Here is a 15,592-nt window from a genome sequence, read left to right as displayed (position 1 = left end):
CTTCTTATTAGTTTCCATGAACGATTAATTTCTTTTACAAAAGGAAGTATAGATACTTTTTCTTTTGAGCTTCTTCTGAAGTATGAAATACAAATGCAGAAACAAAATGAGAAGGATGAGAATAGGAAAACTATTTTTGCAAAACTGAATTGGACTGTGCACAGCAGTACCTCTTCAGAGTGCTGAATACGGGGATTTTGTTACTTTCATCCGAATGTTCTAATTTAGTTATTACAAAAATGAGCTTTTTCTTGCTTGTATGTGAGTCTGTTGGTATTACACATTTTCTTTCTAGAATGTTCTGTCAGAACAGTGTCCCAAGTATGAATATTTCTATTATGTGTAGACATTTAGAAAATGTCAATTCCTATGTGTTGCTTAAATGTTTAATTTATATTCAGGTTCCCATATTTAAAGACAAAAGTAGAGGTATTCCAGATTTGGATATGTTGTCAGTAGAGAAGGGAATAAAAGTTACTATGGTTTTAGAAAGAGGAAGTCACAAAAATTCCAAAGCAGGTTAATGAGTGTTCTAGAACTGAAAGCAAGAATTTGATGTTTTGAAAATGCAAGAAATCTGACCTCTCATAAGCATGAGTTTTGGATCTCTGTGTAAAGAGCTTTTGTTGTGAGACTGGTTTGTCATTGCATTTGCTTTCAGCAGGCCTTTGCTTTTATCCTTACTGAAAGGGTTCCGTCCAGCTACACGCTGGTCTTATTCCAGCAAAATACTTAAGCATGTTTTAGTTTGAGCATATGAGTAGTCTTGTGCCACTTAACCTGTTGTGAGTTAAACTTGCACTAAAGTGCTTTGCTGGATGATTGCCAGAATGCTTAGCTCCACATCTGCTTGCAGACCTTTATCCTGTCTTTTTCCTTAGAAAAAATGACTAGTATAATCAAGAGTTAATTGTGGGGATATTTGTATTGTTATGTGAAGGAGGAAAGGGATGCTAGGACATAGAGTACAAAAGGAATTGCATTTTAAAGCTAAGTAAGTTTTGCATTGTTAAACTTAGTAATATTACTATTTATCCCTTTAATGAGTCCAGAATGTCTTGAACACAAGTTTTTGTCTGATAGCATCCTTATACATTTAAGAGTCTTTCACATGAAAACTAAAAGTGTTTTTTTGTTGTATTGTGTTTCTGTTCTCATTTCTCTTTTCTCTTTTGAGATCACAAAGCTAGATGTATTTATTGTTTCATAGTCTGCATCTCATTTTTCACTAGGTTATTTTTCTGTTGCTTATGAGCCATAGTCACTGGCAGTTGTCCCTCAGACTATAGATTTTATTCATAAAGGTACTACTAATTAAATGGCACAATTTCTAAAATAATTGAGTTGATCCCATTCAATATTTGACTGAGAATCAGCAACATAAAGTAAGAAAATGAAATTTTCAGATACTTATAAAAAAAAATCACATAGGTTAAGTGAACAAACCTCAAAACATAGCTATGGATGGGAAAAAATTATCAAGTCATTGTATTATAATGGATTCCCATATGGCCTATGTGCCTAGCTATTTAACAACCTGCAAACAAACACTATGGAGTTCTAAATTATGGAGAGAACAGTTCAGTGATAAAAAGCAGATGAGACTTGTTGCTGAACAGTATAACTTCCATTGTCATTAAATAGACTCCAGTTTGTGATAAGCAAGATAGTATTCTTAAATATAGAATGCGTTCATCTAAGAAGTTATTCTGAAAATAACTAATTTTCACCATGGATAATCAATTACTGACTTCACAAACCAAGTCTAAGCATCAGGTTAATCAAAATCCAGAAAGTATAAGCAGAATATGGAGTAGGAAGTATAATATTTCTTTAATTAAAAGTAGTGTCACTGTTTCTGGAATTCTGTGCCCATACTTCAAACTCAGTGTTGAAAAATGCTACACAAGACTCAAAGAGAATTTAGAATAACATTTTTACTGTCATTACTGATATGCTAATTTTTTTTGCTTGGTATATCAGAAATATAACTGAGAATAACAGCAATATTGGTTAATGGTAGAGCTATTATTTCTCTTCATCAGTTGGCCTGTTCATTCTTACATTCCATCATTGGCATAATAGTATGAGGAACAGCTGCAAACTTTCACAGTAATAGGTACAATTGAATCTGATGTGTATAATTAATTTTTGGTCCAACAAATTAGTTTTGTTCTTCATTACTCTCCAATGGGAGGAAGACATTATATTTCATTATGTTTTTGTCTTCGGGAACAATGGAGCGTTACAGGTCACACACTTCCCTTGTCTATGTTCTAATTAGTTGAACTGACAGCATTGTTACAGAAACACCTGCAGTATACGAAGTATTACACTGGTACCTTGGATAGTATATATATTACTTATATAGTATACATATTACTGATTAAATACTGATTAAATATTACACAATGAAATACAAAATGAATGCAGTTTGTTCTCCAAAACCACAACAATTATATTAGTTTTATCAAGCAACAGTGGGTAATGTTCATCCATATCCATTTATTTTTCAGTCATTGAAGTCTCAAAATATATGTTATTTTGACATTTAAACAAGCTATTACTTTTTCACTCATAATCGCTAGGCAGTGAATGCTAGGCACAAACAGGCAGACTGCAAACTTCAGAAGGTAATTTGGAGACAAGTTGTGCTTTCTGTTAGAAGAGATCAAGAGGAGAAGGACCACTGAGCACTCTCTCCAGGCTCTCTGGGATTTGTTGTTGTATCCTGCATCCTCAGAAGACTGCTTTCTGGCCTTAAGATAAAACTGGATTTTCTGCACTGGGACAACTTGGAAACTTTTTCAGTATACAGTTCTTTTCTTCAGCTCAAGAGCATCTGCTCTCAAAGCTGGTGACTCTGAAGCCATCCCTGCCCTCTCTTCCCCGTGGTAGCATGGCTGCCTGTTTTCTTCACCAGCAGTGTTTCCTCACCGGCCTGCTGCTATTACCTTGCCTCCAAAGGGCAAAGGAATTAACTGAAAGTTAATGGCAATTAGAGTGACATCAACTCCCATGCTGATTTCTACTAGAAAACCAATTGTGTGCTTAGAGAAGCACACTGCAGAATTCCTTTTCTATTAGTTTTTTGCTTCAGCACTTCCTCTTTTAACCCTAGGTTGCACCTATGGGTTGTTTCCACGGGCAATAAAAAAGGAGGAAAACTGGCAAAGTTGCTTCTACTACCTCCCAGCTTTTCTTTGTCACTGGTGCTTGTTATGTGAGTTATAGTTGACTTTTTCACAGTGGTAAGACAGCATAGGAAAGTTTGGGAAAGAGCTTAGAGAGCTTGACACCTGTAAAGCTTACCAGCATGACCCAGTATAGACTGGTACTCAAAAGGCTGTTTCTCCATTAACAAGCAACAGCATCTTTCTCCGGCGCCTGTTTGTTTGTGGGAAGCCTGTTTTGTTTCTTGAGCAGATTACTGAAAGCAAGCCAAGCTCTAGCACATCTTCAGCAGTTTGTTTGCAAAAGCAGACAGTCATCATTACTAAATATTGACATGGTGATGAAAGAGAGAAAGCTTAATAAAATCACAGAGATCATTAACGGTGTTATAGCAAAGTAATGCAGTGTATCACATTTTTTCCTGAGTAACTGAATCCAGCTCTGAGCTCAGCAGAGGACCTAAGCCCATGCATTTGCTTGAACAGCACTGTGCTCAGGCCAGTGCCCATATGTGGGTACAGATTGCAGGCAGGGAAGGTACAGGCAGCTCAACACTCCGTGGGACAGGATTTCAGTTACAATCTCTCACATTTAAACTGTTGACTCCTGTGAAGAATTATCCATGGAAATAAAGCTGGAAGTGTCAAGACACTCTCGTATCTATTCTGGAAAGGACCTTGTCTATTTGCTCTCAGGTGAAGCTACAGTGCTGACATAGAAGCTGTTTTGCTTAAGAAGAAAGTGGTAAATGTAACTATTACTGGATTTTGGAAGAGGACTGCATACATTTTCACAGCAAGACATAATGGTGCAATATTTCTACTAATTGCTCTGAGTGACCGTTTCAATATTTGATTATTATATTCAACTACCTCTGTGCATGCGATACTCATAATTGGCAGTCACAATATTTTTTTTTCTCAGTAGTGTAGTTACTCTTGCTGCCTGAAATCTTTCTTCTGCATGCATGCAGGTATTTGATAGTATCACACATACATTTCAAGGATTGAGCCATATGAATGCATTTATAAGAAATGAAGGACAATTCCTTCATCACTGTCAAAAATGTAGATGTAGGCAGTTTGTATCCAATACATATAGAATCAAGATCCTGCAAAAAAATGTATGTTCCCCATTTCCTTATTTTAAAAGTAACCATTTTTGACAGGGTGGTATTGGAAGCAGAAAGGTTCCAGCCCTGGAACGATATGTTTTAACATTTCCTCAATTGCTGTCTGCATTTTTAATGGACATTCATTTTTAAGTCAGACACCAGGCTTTTCCTTTTAGAAAAGTTACATTTTAGAGGACGTGAGTTTGTGGAGTCTCCTTCTATGGAGATATTCAGGACTTGTCTGTACGCCTACCTGTGTGATCTACTGTAGGGCACCTGCTTTCGGAAGAGGGTTGGACTCGATGATCTCTTGAGGTCCCTTCCAACTCCTGTAATACTGCAAGAGGGAAAGGTAAAGAAAAAAACCACACCAATGGGAAAATCTACTGAAATTTATGATTTTCTAAGGTAGTAGGCAAAATTAAGATGGAATATAGTTATTCCTGATGATCGCTTTAATTGATATTCCACATCATGTATATGTCTTAGAAGTTGATGTTTAGAATTATTCATGCCTATTATAGGTGAAAAAAAAAGCTATCAGTTTGGAGCTAACAGTTATCTAAGCTATTTTCTGCTTTGTGTCAAAATTGGTATGCTTAGGATTGTTTTCTCCATGAAATAATTATTGGAAAAGGCACCTTTCTTTTTCAACTAAAAGTTCATACATTTTATTATTTATTTATTGAGAGGTATAGAATGCAGCAAAAAAACAACAAAAAACAAACAAACAAACAAAAAAGAAAATGAACCCAAAAATTAAGAATTTTGGCTTGGTGATAACAATCAAAGAAACTGCCTTTTGATATTGTAGCAAGTCTTGCATTTGAATTTCTCATTTGATTTGTTTTTTTAGAATTGATTTCCATTCACTCATTATGCCTATAATTATATAAAAAATAGAAAACTGTGTATACTGTTAAAAAAAAGTACCTGGACTGGCATCTGTGAAATTTGGGGAGTGCTATAAAGCTATATTTTCAAATAAATATGGGCAAAATAAGAGTGTGGATTTACTTACTAGAAACACTGGTTTTCAGATGTGCGTTAGTACTTGTTAAAGTCCTCCTACTGTGGATGATTATTTGTAGGCGCATTACTGTTTTTTTCTATTTTTTCCTTTTTTTTTTTTTCTATTTTATTTTAATTTCCAATATTTGGTTCCTGTTTGCTTTTTGGAGTCCATAATAGCAATGTTCTGTCAATTTTCTTTTGTGCAGGAAGCCGTAACGAAGTTGTCATCACTGAAAATAACAACAGCATAACGGAGCAAATCACTGATGTTGTCAAACAGCCTGCCTTTATAGCTGGCATCGGTGGTGCATGTTGGGTAATTCTGATGGGTTTCAGCATCTGGCTGTATTGGCGCAGAAAGAAGAGGAAGGGGCTCAGTAATTATGCTGGTAAGAACAGTAACTCTTTATTACCATCTCATCAGGTTCTGACATGAAGAGAACATGTGCTGATAAACCTACTTAAAAAACGTGTTGACCTTACAGCAAAGGTGGCCTGGATTAATTTTGAATGCTTGTTTTAAATTTGTGTTGTGAAAATGCTGGTGTATGAGAAGCTTTAAATGCATTGCTCAGTACCATATTTCATCATTATCATAAAACAGTCTTTATTTTTACATCTTCAGCACATTTAGCATTAAAAAAAGTGGATGAAAAAATGAAGTGGATTATTCCTTGATCAGAAAGCACTCTGTAGTAGTACAGCTCCATTTATCTGCTCAGATGTGAAATAGACTAGACCTTTACAGGAAAGACCAGGAAGAATATTCTGTATCCTTTTTCATTCCCATGCATTTCCATGTTTTTGAAGCCGTATGCATGGGAAATAAACTGAATTACTTAATCTACAGCTCCATACCTACAACTGGAAGAAAAGAGAGAGATGTATTAGACTTAAAAGTGTGATTTAAAATTGCCTTTCACAGAAGTCATATAAAGTTTTGACTTGGAGGTAGAACACCTCAGGATGCCCTTGCAGTGTGCTCAGTTTTACATCAAATGTGCTGCTCCAGTTACAAATTAATTTTTGAAAATTCATTTGGAAAAATAAATTCACTGAATGATTTTCTTTTTCTCATCCAAATTCTCTATATTCTGTATTGTTCTGTGCTTTAGGGTTCTTATGGATTTTTAGTAAGTCAGATGAATATAGAATTGCCATAAAATATGTTGCTCTGAAGCCTAATTTAACGTGAAAAAGCTGTTCTTCAAATATTGGGGTAATTTCTCCTGTAGTACTCATATAATACATGTAAAAACATTTTCTGTTCGAGTAAGATTCACATAGATAAGGACACAGCATATTTAATGTTGACATTATATGAGACTAAAGTTATGCTAATACTCCACTAATTTACAAGTTGTTACATGCCAGTCAGGAGACACAAGTGCCCTAGGTATCTAAACATCTCTGTCAAAAACCAACATTCATTTCCTGCTCCTGGCTAGACATTCCTATGCCTTCAAACCTTGGTGTTAGCCATCACCAACCTCCTCCATGTCCTGATTCAACTCACTAAACCAGAAGGAAACTGTTAATAGTTTTTTTTGAGTTTTTTTTTTGAGTTTTCAATCCTTCCTAATCTCACCCCTGCTGAATTAGTTTTCAGCTGGCTTATTGAAATGAAGCAGTCCAAGAGGAGATCAAATAAGCACCAATGCCAGCATAGCAAGAGAAGAGAGACACTTTTGTTGACCACAGCTCTTAGATACACTCAATTTCTGTGGATCCTCTCTTTGTGTGACTGCGTGGACTCTATCATTCACAGTTTATGCTTTTGGATGAACTGTTTTTTCTTTCCTTTAACAGCCAGAACTTTTATTTTCTGAGAGGTGGTATAAATTAATAGACTAATATATACCACAGATACTTTCACACGTGCTGATATTAGTTTATTGATTTAGTTATTAGATTAGATCCTGAGATTTTTCATATTAAGAGAGAGTGGTACTGTTATTTCTCTTAGGAAGCAATCATATAGGTAACCTTTGTGCACTGACTTAGATTACTCTTTTTTTTTGGTGTACAGCATTATTAGCCCTGTGTCTGCACTGGCATTTTATTGGGGGGGTGTTGAGGAAGAAGCCTTTTGTACTTTAAAATATGTACCTGTAGTTGATTACAACAGTCATTTTAAACAGTTTGTCTACTGCAACTCCTTCCTTCTCATAGTGTTTGCTGCATCTAAGTGTGATGTGAACATTGCATCATGACATGTTGTTCCCATTATTGGAATTATGACGTTGTGTATGCTTTTGGCAAGGAAAGTTCATAACAGATCATGTTCAAAATTCATCCTAATGTTTACAATTTGGAGAACAGCATGCGCACACTAAAATTGTCTTCAGACTTGACTGTCTAAATCCACTGCTCAACTTTCCAACTGTCATTTCTCATTGGCTGCTGGCTGGCTAATGCTTTAAGCTCAAATGTTATGTCCTGCATATGATAATGTACCACAACTGAGTAAATTCCAGAGGAAACTTGTGCCCTGCTATTAGCGCTTGTTATGGGACTGTGTAACTCATAATGTGTTTGCTTTCTTGTTTTGCAGTTCAGTCCTTCACCTTCACCCCTGCAGGTACTGTCCATTAGTCTGTCTCTTACCTCACCAACACATCACTGCAAACATTACCTATCCAAGTGTTTATAAACGTGTGAGGTATGCAGAATTAAAACCGAACAGAAGGAGAAACACTTCTGCTACCTATCTGTGTTAAAAATGTAGCATTCTTTCTCTCATGATTCCAAAGTGGTGTAAAATCTGCCACCATTAATGTCTTTGCCTTGATTCACATGCTTTTTACCCATCTAATTCTTCAAAATAATGAGGTTTTTAACGTAATTTGCAGGACAAAGTTCCTGAACTAACATAAATAGACAAGAATTAGTCACCTATGATCAGTTTTTGATTTTGAAATTCAAAAAAACTATTTCAGTTATTTTCTAATGTTTAACTGGAGAAACAGAGCTGTTTTGCACTTTATCTGTTAGCTGTTTTCCTTGCCTTGAGGTGTTCAGATCTTCAGGATATCTAATGATTAACCTATGCACATTTAATTTTTGAAGTTGAAGCATTTGCTTTTTTCTGTCTACTCAATTCAAAGCTGGTATCCTTGTTTTCATATCTTTAGTAAACATAGCATATGGTAGACCATTATCATAAGTGTGATTAAAGATATGTGAAAAGTGAATGAAGTGAGTCTGAAACAGCATGTTGAAGACAGCTTAGTCAACATATGGACAGCCTAGAAAAATTCAGTATTCAAATAATAGTAATAATTAATACAAATAATTAGCTTTTACCCTCATACTTAAGTTTCAGTGTCATAAACATACAAATAATTGTATTAAAGTTTAAAAGCCTGAATAAATTTCAGCATTTTCCAGCAGGAATTTCTAAGAGGTTTTGTGCTTAGCATGGGTCCTAAGTTGCATTTGCCAAAGCAGTCTTTTCTGATACCTCTGCCATCCATATGATAGAGGACAGTCTTAATTACATTGTTGAACTGGTTGTCATGTTCTGCTATCTGCTTTCTACTTCTTGCTGATACAAACCACAGTTCAAGTGCTTGGCTTAAGCAGAAAAGAGCAAATGACTGCTGAGGCATATGAGCAAAGATGATAATGTGTGCACCAGGGACCCGTGACATTGATAGGGCGAGCTGTCCTAAGGAGCTCTATGGACTCAGGAATTACTCCTTCTGGCTTCTTGATATGTTTGTCCAAGTCAGAACAAGTTCTGGTACAACACATCCTACCGTAAAATCTTTACTTGTATTTTTATTGAGAGCATAGGATATTTTTTCAAAAAATGAAAAATACATTTTAAAATGTGGTTCTATGACCATGCAATTGTTGACTGACTGTAACTGGTAATTTTTTTTCCATTTTCTTTGTAGCTGACACTGGCACAAACTACAATCACATTAGTGCCACTTCTGGTATACATGATTCAGTGCAATTGGTAGGATATGCTATCCTGAATAGCTAGGATATGTCAGAGTCCCTGCTAAAAAAATTGTGGTTTTAAAAATAGTTTTGACATCTCATGGACTTTACAGAACTATTAATAATACAGAGTTCTGTTGCCTGATATGTAATCATTTAGAGAAACGGAGAACCTAGATCATCAAGTAAGCAAGTACAAACAGTGGACATAGTCCATGGTTTTTATGTTTAGAGCTAGAGTTCTCTAAGAAGCATCTTTAGTTCTCATATGTTTGGTAATCTCATTTAGACAAACATATCTATGCTTGTGGAGGTTTGCTGACATTCAGTGGCATGTTTTTTCCTTCAAAATTATGATTCGTAAGCACTGAATTGGCTTCAGATCTAAATAGTTAGTGGTATGTAGTATTTAGAATCTTATTAGAAATGGCTGTTGATAAAGTTTTACTGAAGATGAGTTAAACTGAATATACACAGATTCTGGAAAGTGCACACTTTTCTTCCAAATATCTGCATTAAATTCTTGTAGAAAGATACAGTATACAGAGTTGACTGTATAATAAGATAGTTGAAAGTATTAGCAGAACATAATTTAGACATCTACTCTATTTCATGTTATTTTCTGAGCAATAAATATTTTATCCATTATACGTGATGTAGTATTTTTCTTTGTGTTTTTTGTTTGTTTGTTTGTTTTTTGTTTGTTTTTTCAGTTTTACTTGCATACATAGAGCTGGTTAAATTTTCAAAACTAGTTGCTAAAAAGTCTGTTTTGAGCAGATATAATTACTTGCCAAAACCATTCTATCTGATCACTTTCAGAGTAAAGGTCATTCACAAGAACACTGTTGCTTGCGTTCTATTGTTAGATTACTAGGTGGTACAATTTCTTCTATCAGACTAAATTACTATAGCATTCTGCATAGAAACAGAGCGAACAGAAAATATCACATTATTGGTAAAGATTTGTGCCAGAGAAAAATAATTGATTGAGTTAAATTCATTATGCTGTCTGTCTTTGTAAAGATTTTCATAAACACTGATTGATTGCTCAGATGGTCACAAGCAAAATTTGAAACTGAAAACCATAGCTACATTTTTTACTTATTTTCAATTGAGCTGATTCCAGTAGTTATTCAGTCACAGTTCTTTAAATCACTAGTCCTCCACTTCCTTTTCATCCATCATAGTTCCCCAGGCATTGGTAGTATCAGTGCTGCAATACATACTATTTTCTATCGTTCGTCAGATGAGTGTTTTGCTTACCTGGTTAGTAGCAGTGTCATGATCTGCAGCTGTGCAACAAGTATACCTTTTTGGGACCATGACAGGCTGCCAACAAAAATAAATCTTGCGCAGAGACAATAAACACAAATATTACCCCTTCTAAGTGATCTCTTTTGTGATACATTTTCAGACCTATGGTCTGATTTTGGAGTCATTCTGCGTGGAGCCAGGAGTGGGAACTCTGTAATCCTTTTGGGTGCCTTCCAACTTGGAATATTCTGTGATTCTGGAACGTAAAGAATGGATTGATATTACTTTTATAAGTATCTGTAAAAGCTGAAATGACTACTGAACTGATTTTTATGTTTATTTTTATGGTTACATTTTGCTCAGATTGTTGGATATAAACATGCACTGTATTTACCATATGCAAGAAAAGTTAGGTATAACAAAAAAGTCTTCTGACCACTTCTAGTACAATAGAAAATTTTTTTAGTCCCATATTACAGTGACAGAACAGAACTTGTTTATGTAGCAGTGGAAACTGCAATTCTCCTTTCACATTTTGGTATACAGACTTATACAACAAAGGCACAGAATCACTTTGTAGAAATAAGAGAGATTTCATTTATCTGCTTATCTTTCCTATGGCTTCAAACTCATTGTTGTGCCAGTAACTGCTCACTTGAATACTCAGGTGTTTTCAAGATTGTCTAGGCCATCAGTCATGCAAGAAAAGTCAATATGTGTTTTCATTTATGAGTAGCTAAGCTTATTTAGTGACTAGTGCTCCTTGGGATTAAAGATTTCATGAAACCGAGTAAACAAAAACAAATTAAAAATAGATAATTAAAGAATTATAGAATGCTACACATTTTATGCTTAACTCCTGAAGCTGTTAAATGAGGATAAGTTGTTTGACAGAATTGTCCAAAGGTAGGCAGAAGATTTGATGGAATTTTTATATGCTGATTATCTGTTCTGAGTTAATGCTTATTAAAAAAGGATTAATCTACATTCATATTTGAGGAACAGCTTATCAGGAAAAGGAATAAGACTAGGCTGGCAACATTAAAGTTTTCATTTGTGGTAGGAAAATGTGGCCTTCTAGAGATAGGCGTACATAAAGCTTTCTAAAGCTTTCTTGCCTCAAAATGTCAACTTACTGTATATTCATATTTTTCCAGTCCTAGCAGGCACGAAGATTAAGTTTAACCTTGTCAGATAATATTAGTAAATAGTATGAGCATCTCCTTATATATTTAATAAAAGGCATATAAAAAACTCTTTAACATATGCCATTCTTCATAGAAATATATACAATATAATTTCTTTAAATATTTATGCATTTAAAATGTGCTTTGGATTATCTTCCTGCTTTCTTGCAGTCCTTCAAGTATAAGCTAGTGGGGATTCCTTCAAAATCTCTCTATGCAGAGGTTGTTTTTTTATCTTCTTTTGAAAACCAATCTCATCCCTTCAGGTCTGTGTCCTTTTTCAGAACATATATCAGATGCAAAGAATGCTGAAAGAATTTTGTGCTTCCTCAGTGATAAAAAAAGCAAGAGAGATGGGTGGGTCAGTGATAGGGACATCCTTCCTTTTCTCCTCTTACATTGCCCCTTGAAATTACTCTGCATCTTTTTAAAGTGGAGACAGGATGAATAAAGCCAGCTGCCTGTGTGTTTTATTTTTACAGTGACATCTACATGTCTGCATTGCATTAAATATGCTCCTATTCAGGCATTTAGACTTGCTTTGTAATTGCAGAAATCAAACTGCAGGCAAAAATGCTGACAAAATGTATGGCAGGAATGATAAACATAGTGCTTATGTTGGCAGCCTGACCATGTCTTCTGTTTTTTAGCTGTCTTTTCTTTCACAATATTGATGCTAAAAGAAAGACATCTTCTCTATCTTCCCTCAGCCCATTTATGGAAGTCATCTGGAATATCATTTTTTTTTTTTCTATGACATCCTGATGATATCTCCTCACTTATTCCAATTTTGGCTAGCTTAATTGATATTCCAGAGCCTTTACGACCAAGAGTAGAAACCACAATGCTCTCTTGTTTCTTTTCTGATTAAGTTTACAACCAAAACTGTGCTGCTCTGCGAGGAGTAGGTTAAATGAAAGCACCTGTATTCCTTCCCAGTTCCATACATATTGCATAAGCCAGGCACGATCTTCCCTACCAAACTGGGTCACTGCAATACAAGCTCTTCTGAAAACAGTGTTTATGCTGGGAGGGCATAAGATTGTTTAATGTAGGAAGAAACCCGAAATGGTTGCTACCATTAGGATGCATAGGTAGCAGAAAAGAGAGTAAATGCTTGGATACCTGTCTCTTCTCAGCAAGCTTGTATGCAGCAGCCATTCCACAGCAATTATAGCTCTACAGCAAAGGTTGCGATCATCTTGATATTTTTTTCCTAGCATGCCTTCAAGTTCCCTTGCCTCACTGAGTAGAAAATAGAATGTGTCTGGCAAACACTGCTGTGATTTCCTACTAGCTCCTCAATTTTATCTTTCTTTTATAGAGGTAGACTACCAATACAAATATTTTTGAGACCATAAGTATGGATTTTTTTCCCATGTGACTTACATAGATAAAATATCACACGTATACGCTATACAGTTGGTGACAATAATACTTTAATGCAATTTCTGGTGGTCTGTCATTGAAACAAGACCGCTAATCCCAGGAGATTTTTCAGAAAATATGTTGCAGTGTAATTCCCTTAAAATTGTAAACCTTATTTACAAAGGTTGTTAGTGAATACACCTTTGTTTCTTGTCCCTATTTTTTGTTGCTTTGACAGTTGAAGAAAGTTGTAGTATTAAATGAGAAGGGGAGAAGGAGTAAGGACACAGAACCTCTACTGAAGTGCTAATGTATTTTGACCAACATAGCTTGCAACATAGCTGGTCGGTACCACCTCTTCATATATTCACACATGATATCCAAAACACTTCAGATTATTCACACTGAAGCAACGAGTGATGCAGTCACTTGACAGCCTGTTAAAAGCAACATGAATGAAAGTGGCATCAGCTCTAAAGTTAATTAGCTGCAGTGTTTTTAACGTCTCATTTTTCAAAGCAGACTTTAATACTTCCCATACTTGCATTTTGATTTTCTTTTCATTAATTGATTTGATTACATCCTTTCAAAATTCGGCTATTAACCATTTTGATGTGACATATGACTGCAGTGATTTTCTGATATTGGTAATACTCTGTTCTGCAGTGAAGTGTAATTAATCACCCTACCCAAGCGCTCTTCAGCAAGGCTTCCAAAGGGGTTACTTTTGTCTCCTTTGCTCAATGTATGCTGTGAAATTACCCTAGGAATTAATGAAGAGACAAGTATTCTCTAAGGTATCAGAAGTATTTCATCAGTGGATTTGTGTCATTGCTAATTTTTTATTAATCACAGTATTTCTATTGGATTTAGTAGTTTGATCAGGTTAGAAACATTTATAATGGAAGGCATAATCTTGAACTGGTGGTTTGATCTAATATTTGGAAAACGCTACAAATATTCAGGAATTTGTAATTTAATGATGAAGATGTTTGTCTTAGAAAGTTAGATTGTATTTCCAGTATTGGACCTTAATTTTAAATTAAGTTGTTCATAGACTAATCCATTCCTCTCTGAAATTCTAACCGTCATCTTGTTACAGCTGTGAGGATGCAAATGTCCAGGACATTGATATACTTTAATTGTCAGCCCTACCTATACCCAACAATACATAATGCAATATTGCCACGGACAACCACAGTCATTTCTGAACTTCGATTCAAAATATTTGCCAGTGCTTCAAAAAGGACCGTGTAATCCTGTCAATTAGCATCTCAGTAATGTGTTTACCTATATCACTCTTGAATGTAATCCTGTTAATAAGGTAGATAAGGAATGAACTGTTTCTTGATACCTATGAATGGGGCTACAGTGTATCCTTTGCATCCACAGTGGCAAGACTGAAAACATCTCTTCTCTGTAATACTGGCGTGTATGCACTTACGTGTGTGTGCTAGTTCTTACATGTGCTGCTGATGGAAATCCTGCAGCTTTATGCTTCCCCCCTCTACACACATCCCTTCAGCTGTAATAGAGCTGCCACTTCTTTGTATTTATCTTGGGAAATGGCGTATTTGTGTGGCGACGTGATATTACTGCATTACAACATGATGTTATTAACTCACTGGTGCAGTGTCATTATGTACCGAAGCAAAAGCATGCCAAGAAAACAATTTCATCACATGGCACAGTCTTGCACTGCAAAGTCATATGAAACGGCCTGTGGTAAATGCAGGATTTTTTCCTCAAGTGGCTGGCTTGCCTTGCAAGCTACAGAACAAATTGATGTGAATCAATACTGTAAGTCAAATCCTAAATAAACTGTAATCCTAATATGCTCTTTATCCTCTTCTTATAATTTCTGTACTTTCTTATGTGATGATGTCAAGAGGCCTCCAATCTTGGACACTGAGCAATTTGAATTGATGCTTATAACTAATTGATTTCTCCCTGTCTTATATGTGTGTGTGTGTGTGTATTTGTTTGTTTTGTTTTTCCAACCAAAATACAGTCACGTTCCAAAGAGGAGATGGAGGACTAATGAGCAATGGAAGGTATGTTTTTCTGCATAAAGGTCTTTCCATCACATATATTTCTAAAATTCGGAATCTGAAAATTCTGCAGGTAATGCACTTGAGTAAACAATCATTTGCAAGACTGACAATTACAGAAAGAGTTAAGTAGCTTACTACAAGATTTAATGATCTATCTGTTGTGCACTTTGGAGGAATCAAGCCCAGATGTTTCATATCTCCCAGATGCCCTGAAAGAAATGCGTAGTAAATATCACAAGGAATGTGTTCATTTGTTACCAAGATGTTTATTGCATTAATTAGACATTAGCAAATGAAGTTGCTGTTGTTTAAGACTCCTTATTGGCTACCCCTAAATTGCTATGAGTGAACAATTACACTTAATCGATCACAAAATAAATGATTCATGGATGATGAATAGGCTGTAGATTGACAAGACTAGATTCCACAACTTTGGCTACTCAATTGAAATTGATAAAAGCTGATAACAGACC

The 15,592-nt window shown here is 35.4% G+C and overlaps 1 protein-coding gene across 2 annotated transcripts in view; it reads left to right on the top strand.

The window, feature by feature from the left end:
* Positions 1–15,592, top strand: part of ROBO2 (roundabout guidance receptor 2) — a 400,096-nt gene that overhangs the window by 335,312 nt on the left and 49,192 nt on the right. For both annotated transcript variants that reach the window (XM_042810549.1, XM_042810548.1), the window contains exons 17-18: positions 5,509–5,691; positions 15,077–15,119. In XM_042810549.1, the coding sequence (XP_042666483.1) occupies positions 5,509–5,691; positions 15,077–15,119 (226 nt within the window). The remainder of the gene's footprint in view (positions 1–5,508; positions 5,692–15,076; positions 15,120–15,592) is intronic.

Source organism: Centrocercus urophasianus, unplaced genomic scaffold (genome assembly GCF_019232065.1).
Source record: "Centrocercus urophasianus isolate 14NV4802_14NV808 unplaced genomic scaffold, USGS_Curo_1.0 seq_12, whole genome shotgun sequence".
Classification (NCBI taxonomy): Eukaryota; Metazoa; Chordata; class Aves; order Galliformes; family Phasianidae; genus Centrocercus; species Centrocercus urophasianus.
Note: the sequence above shows the minus strand (reverse complement) of the source record. Positions and strands in the feature narration are given on the sequence as shown.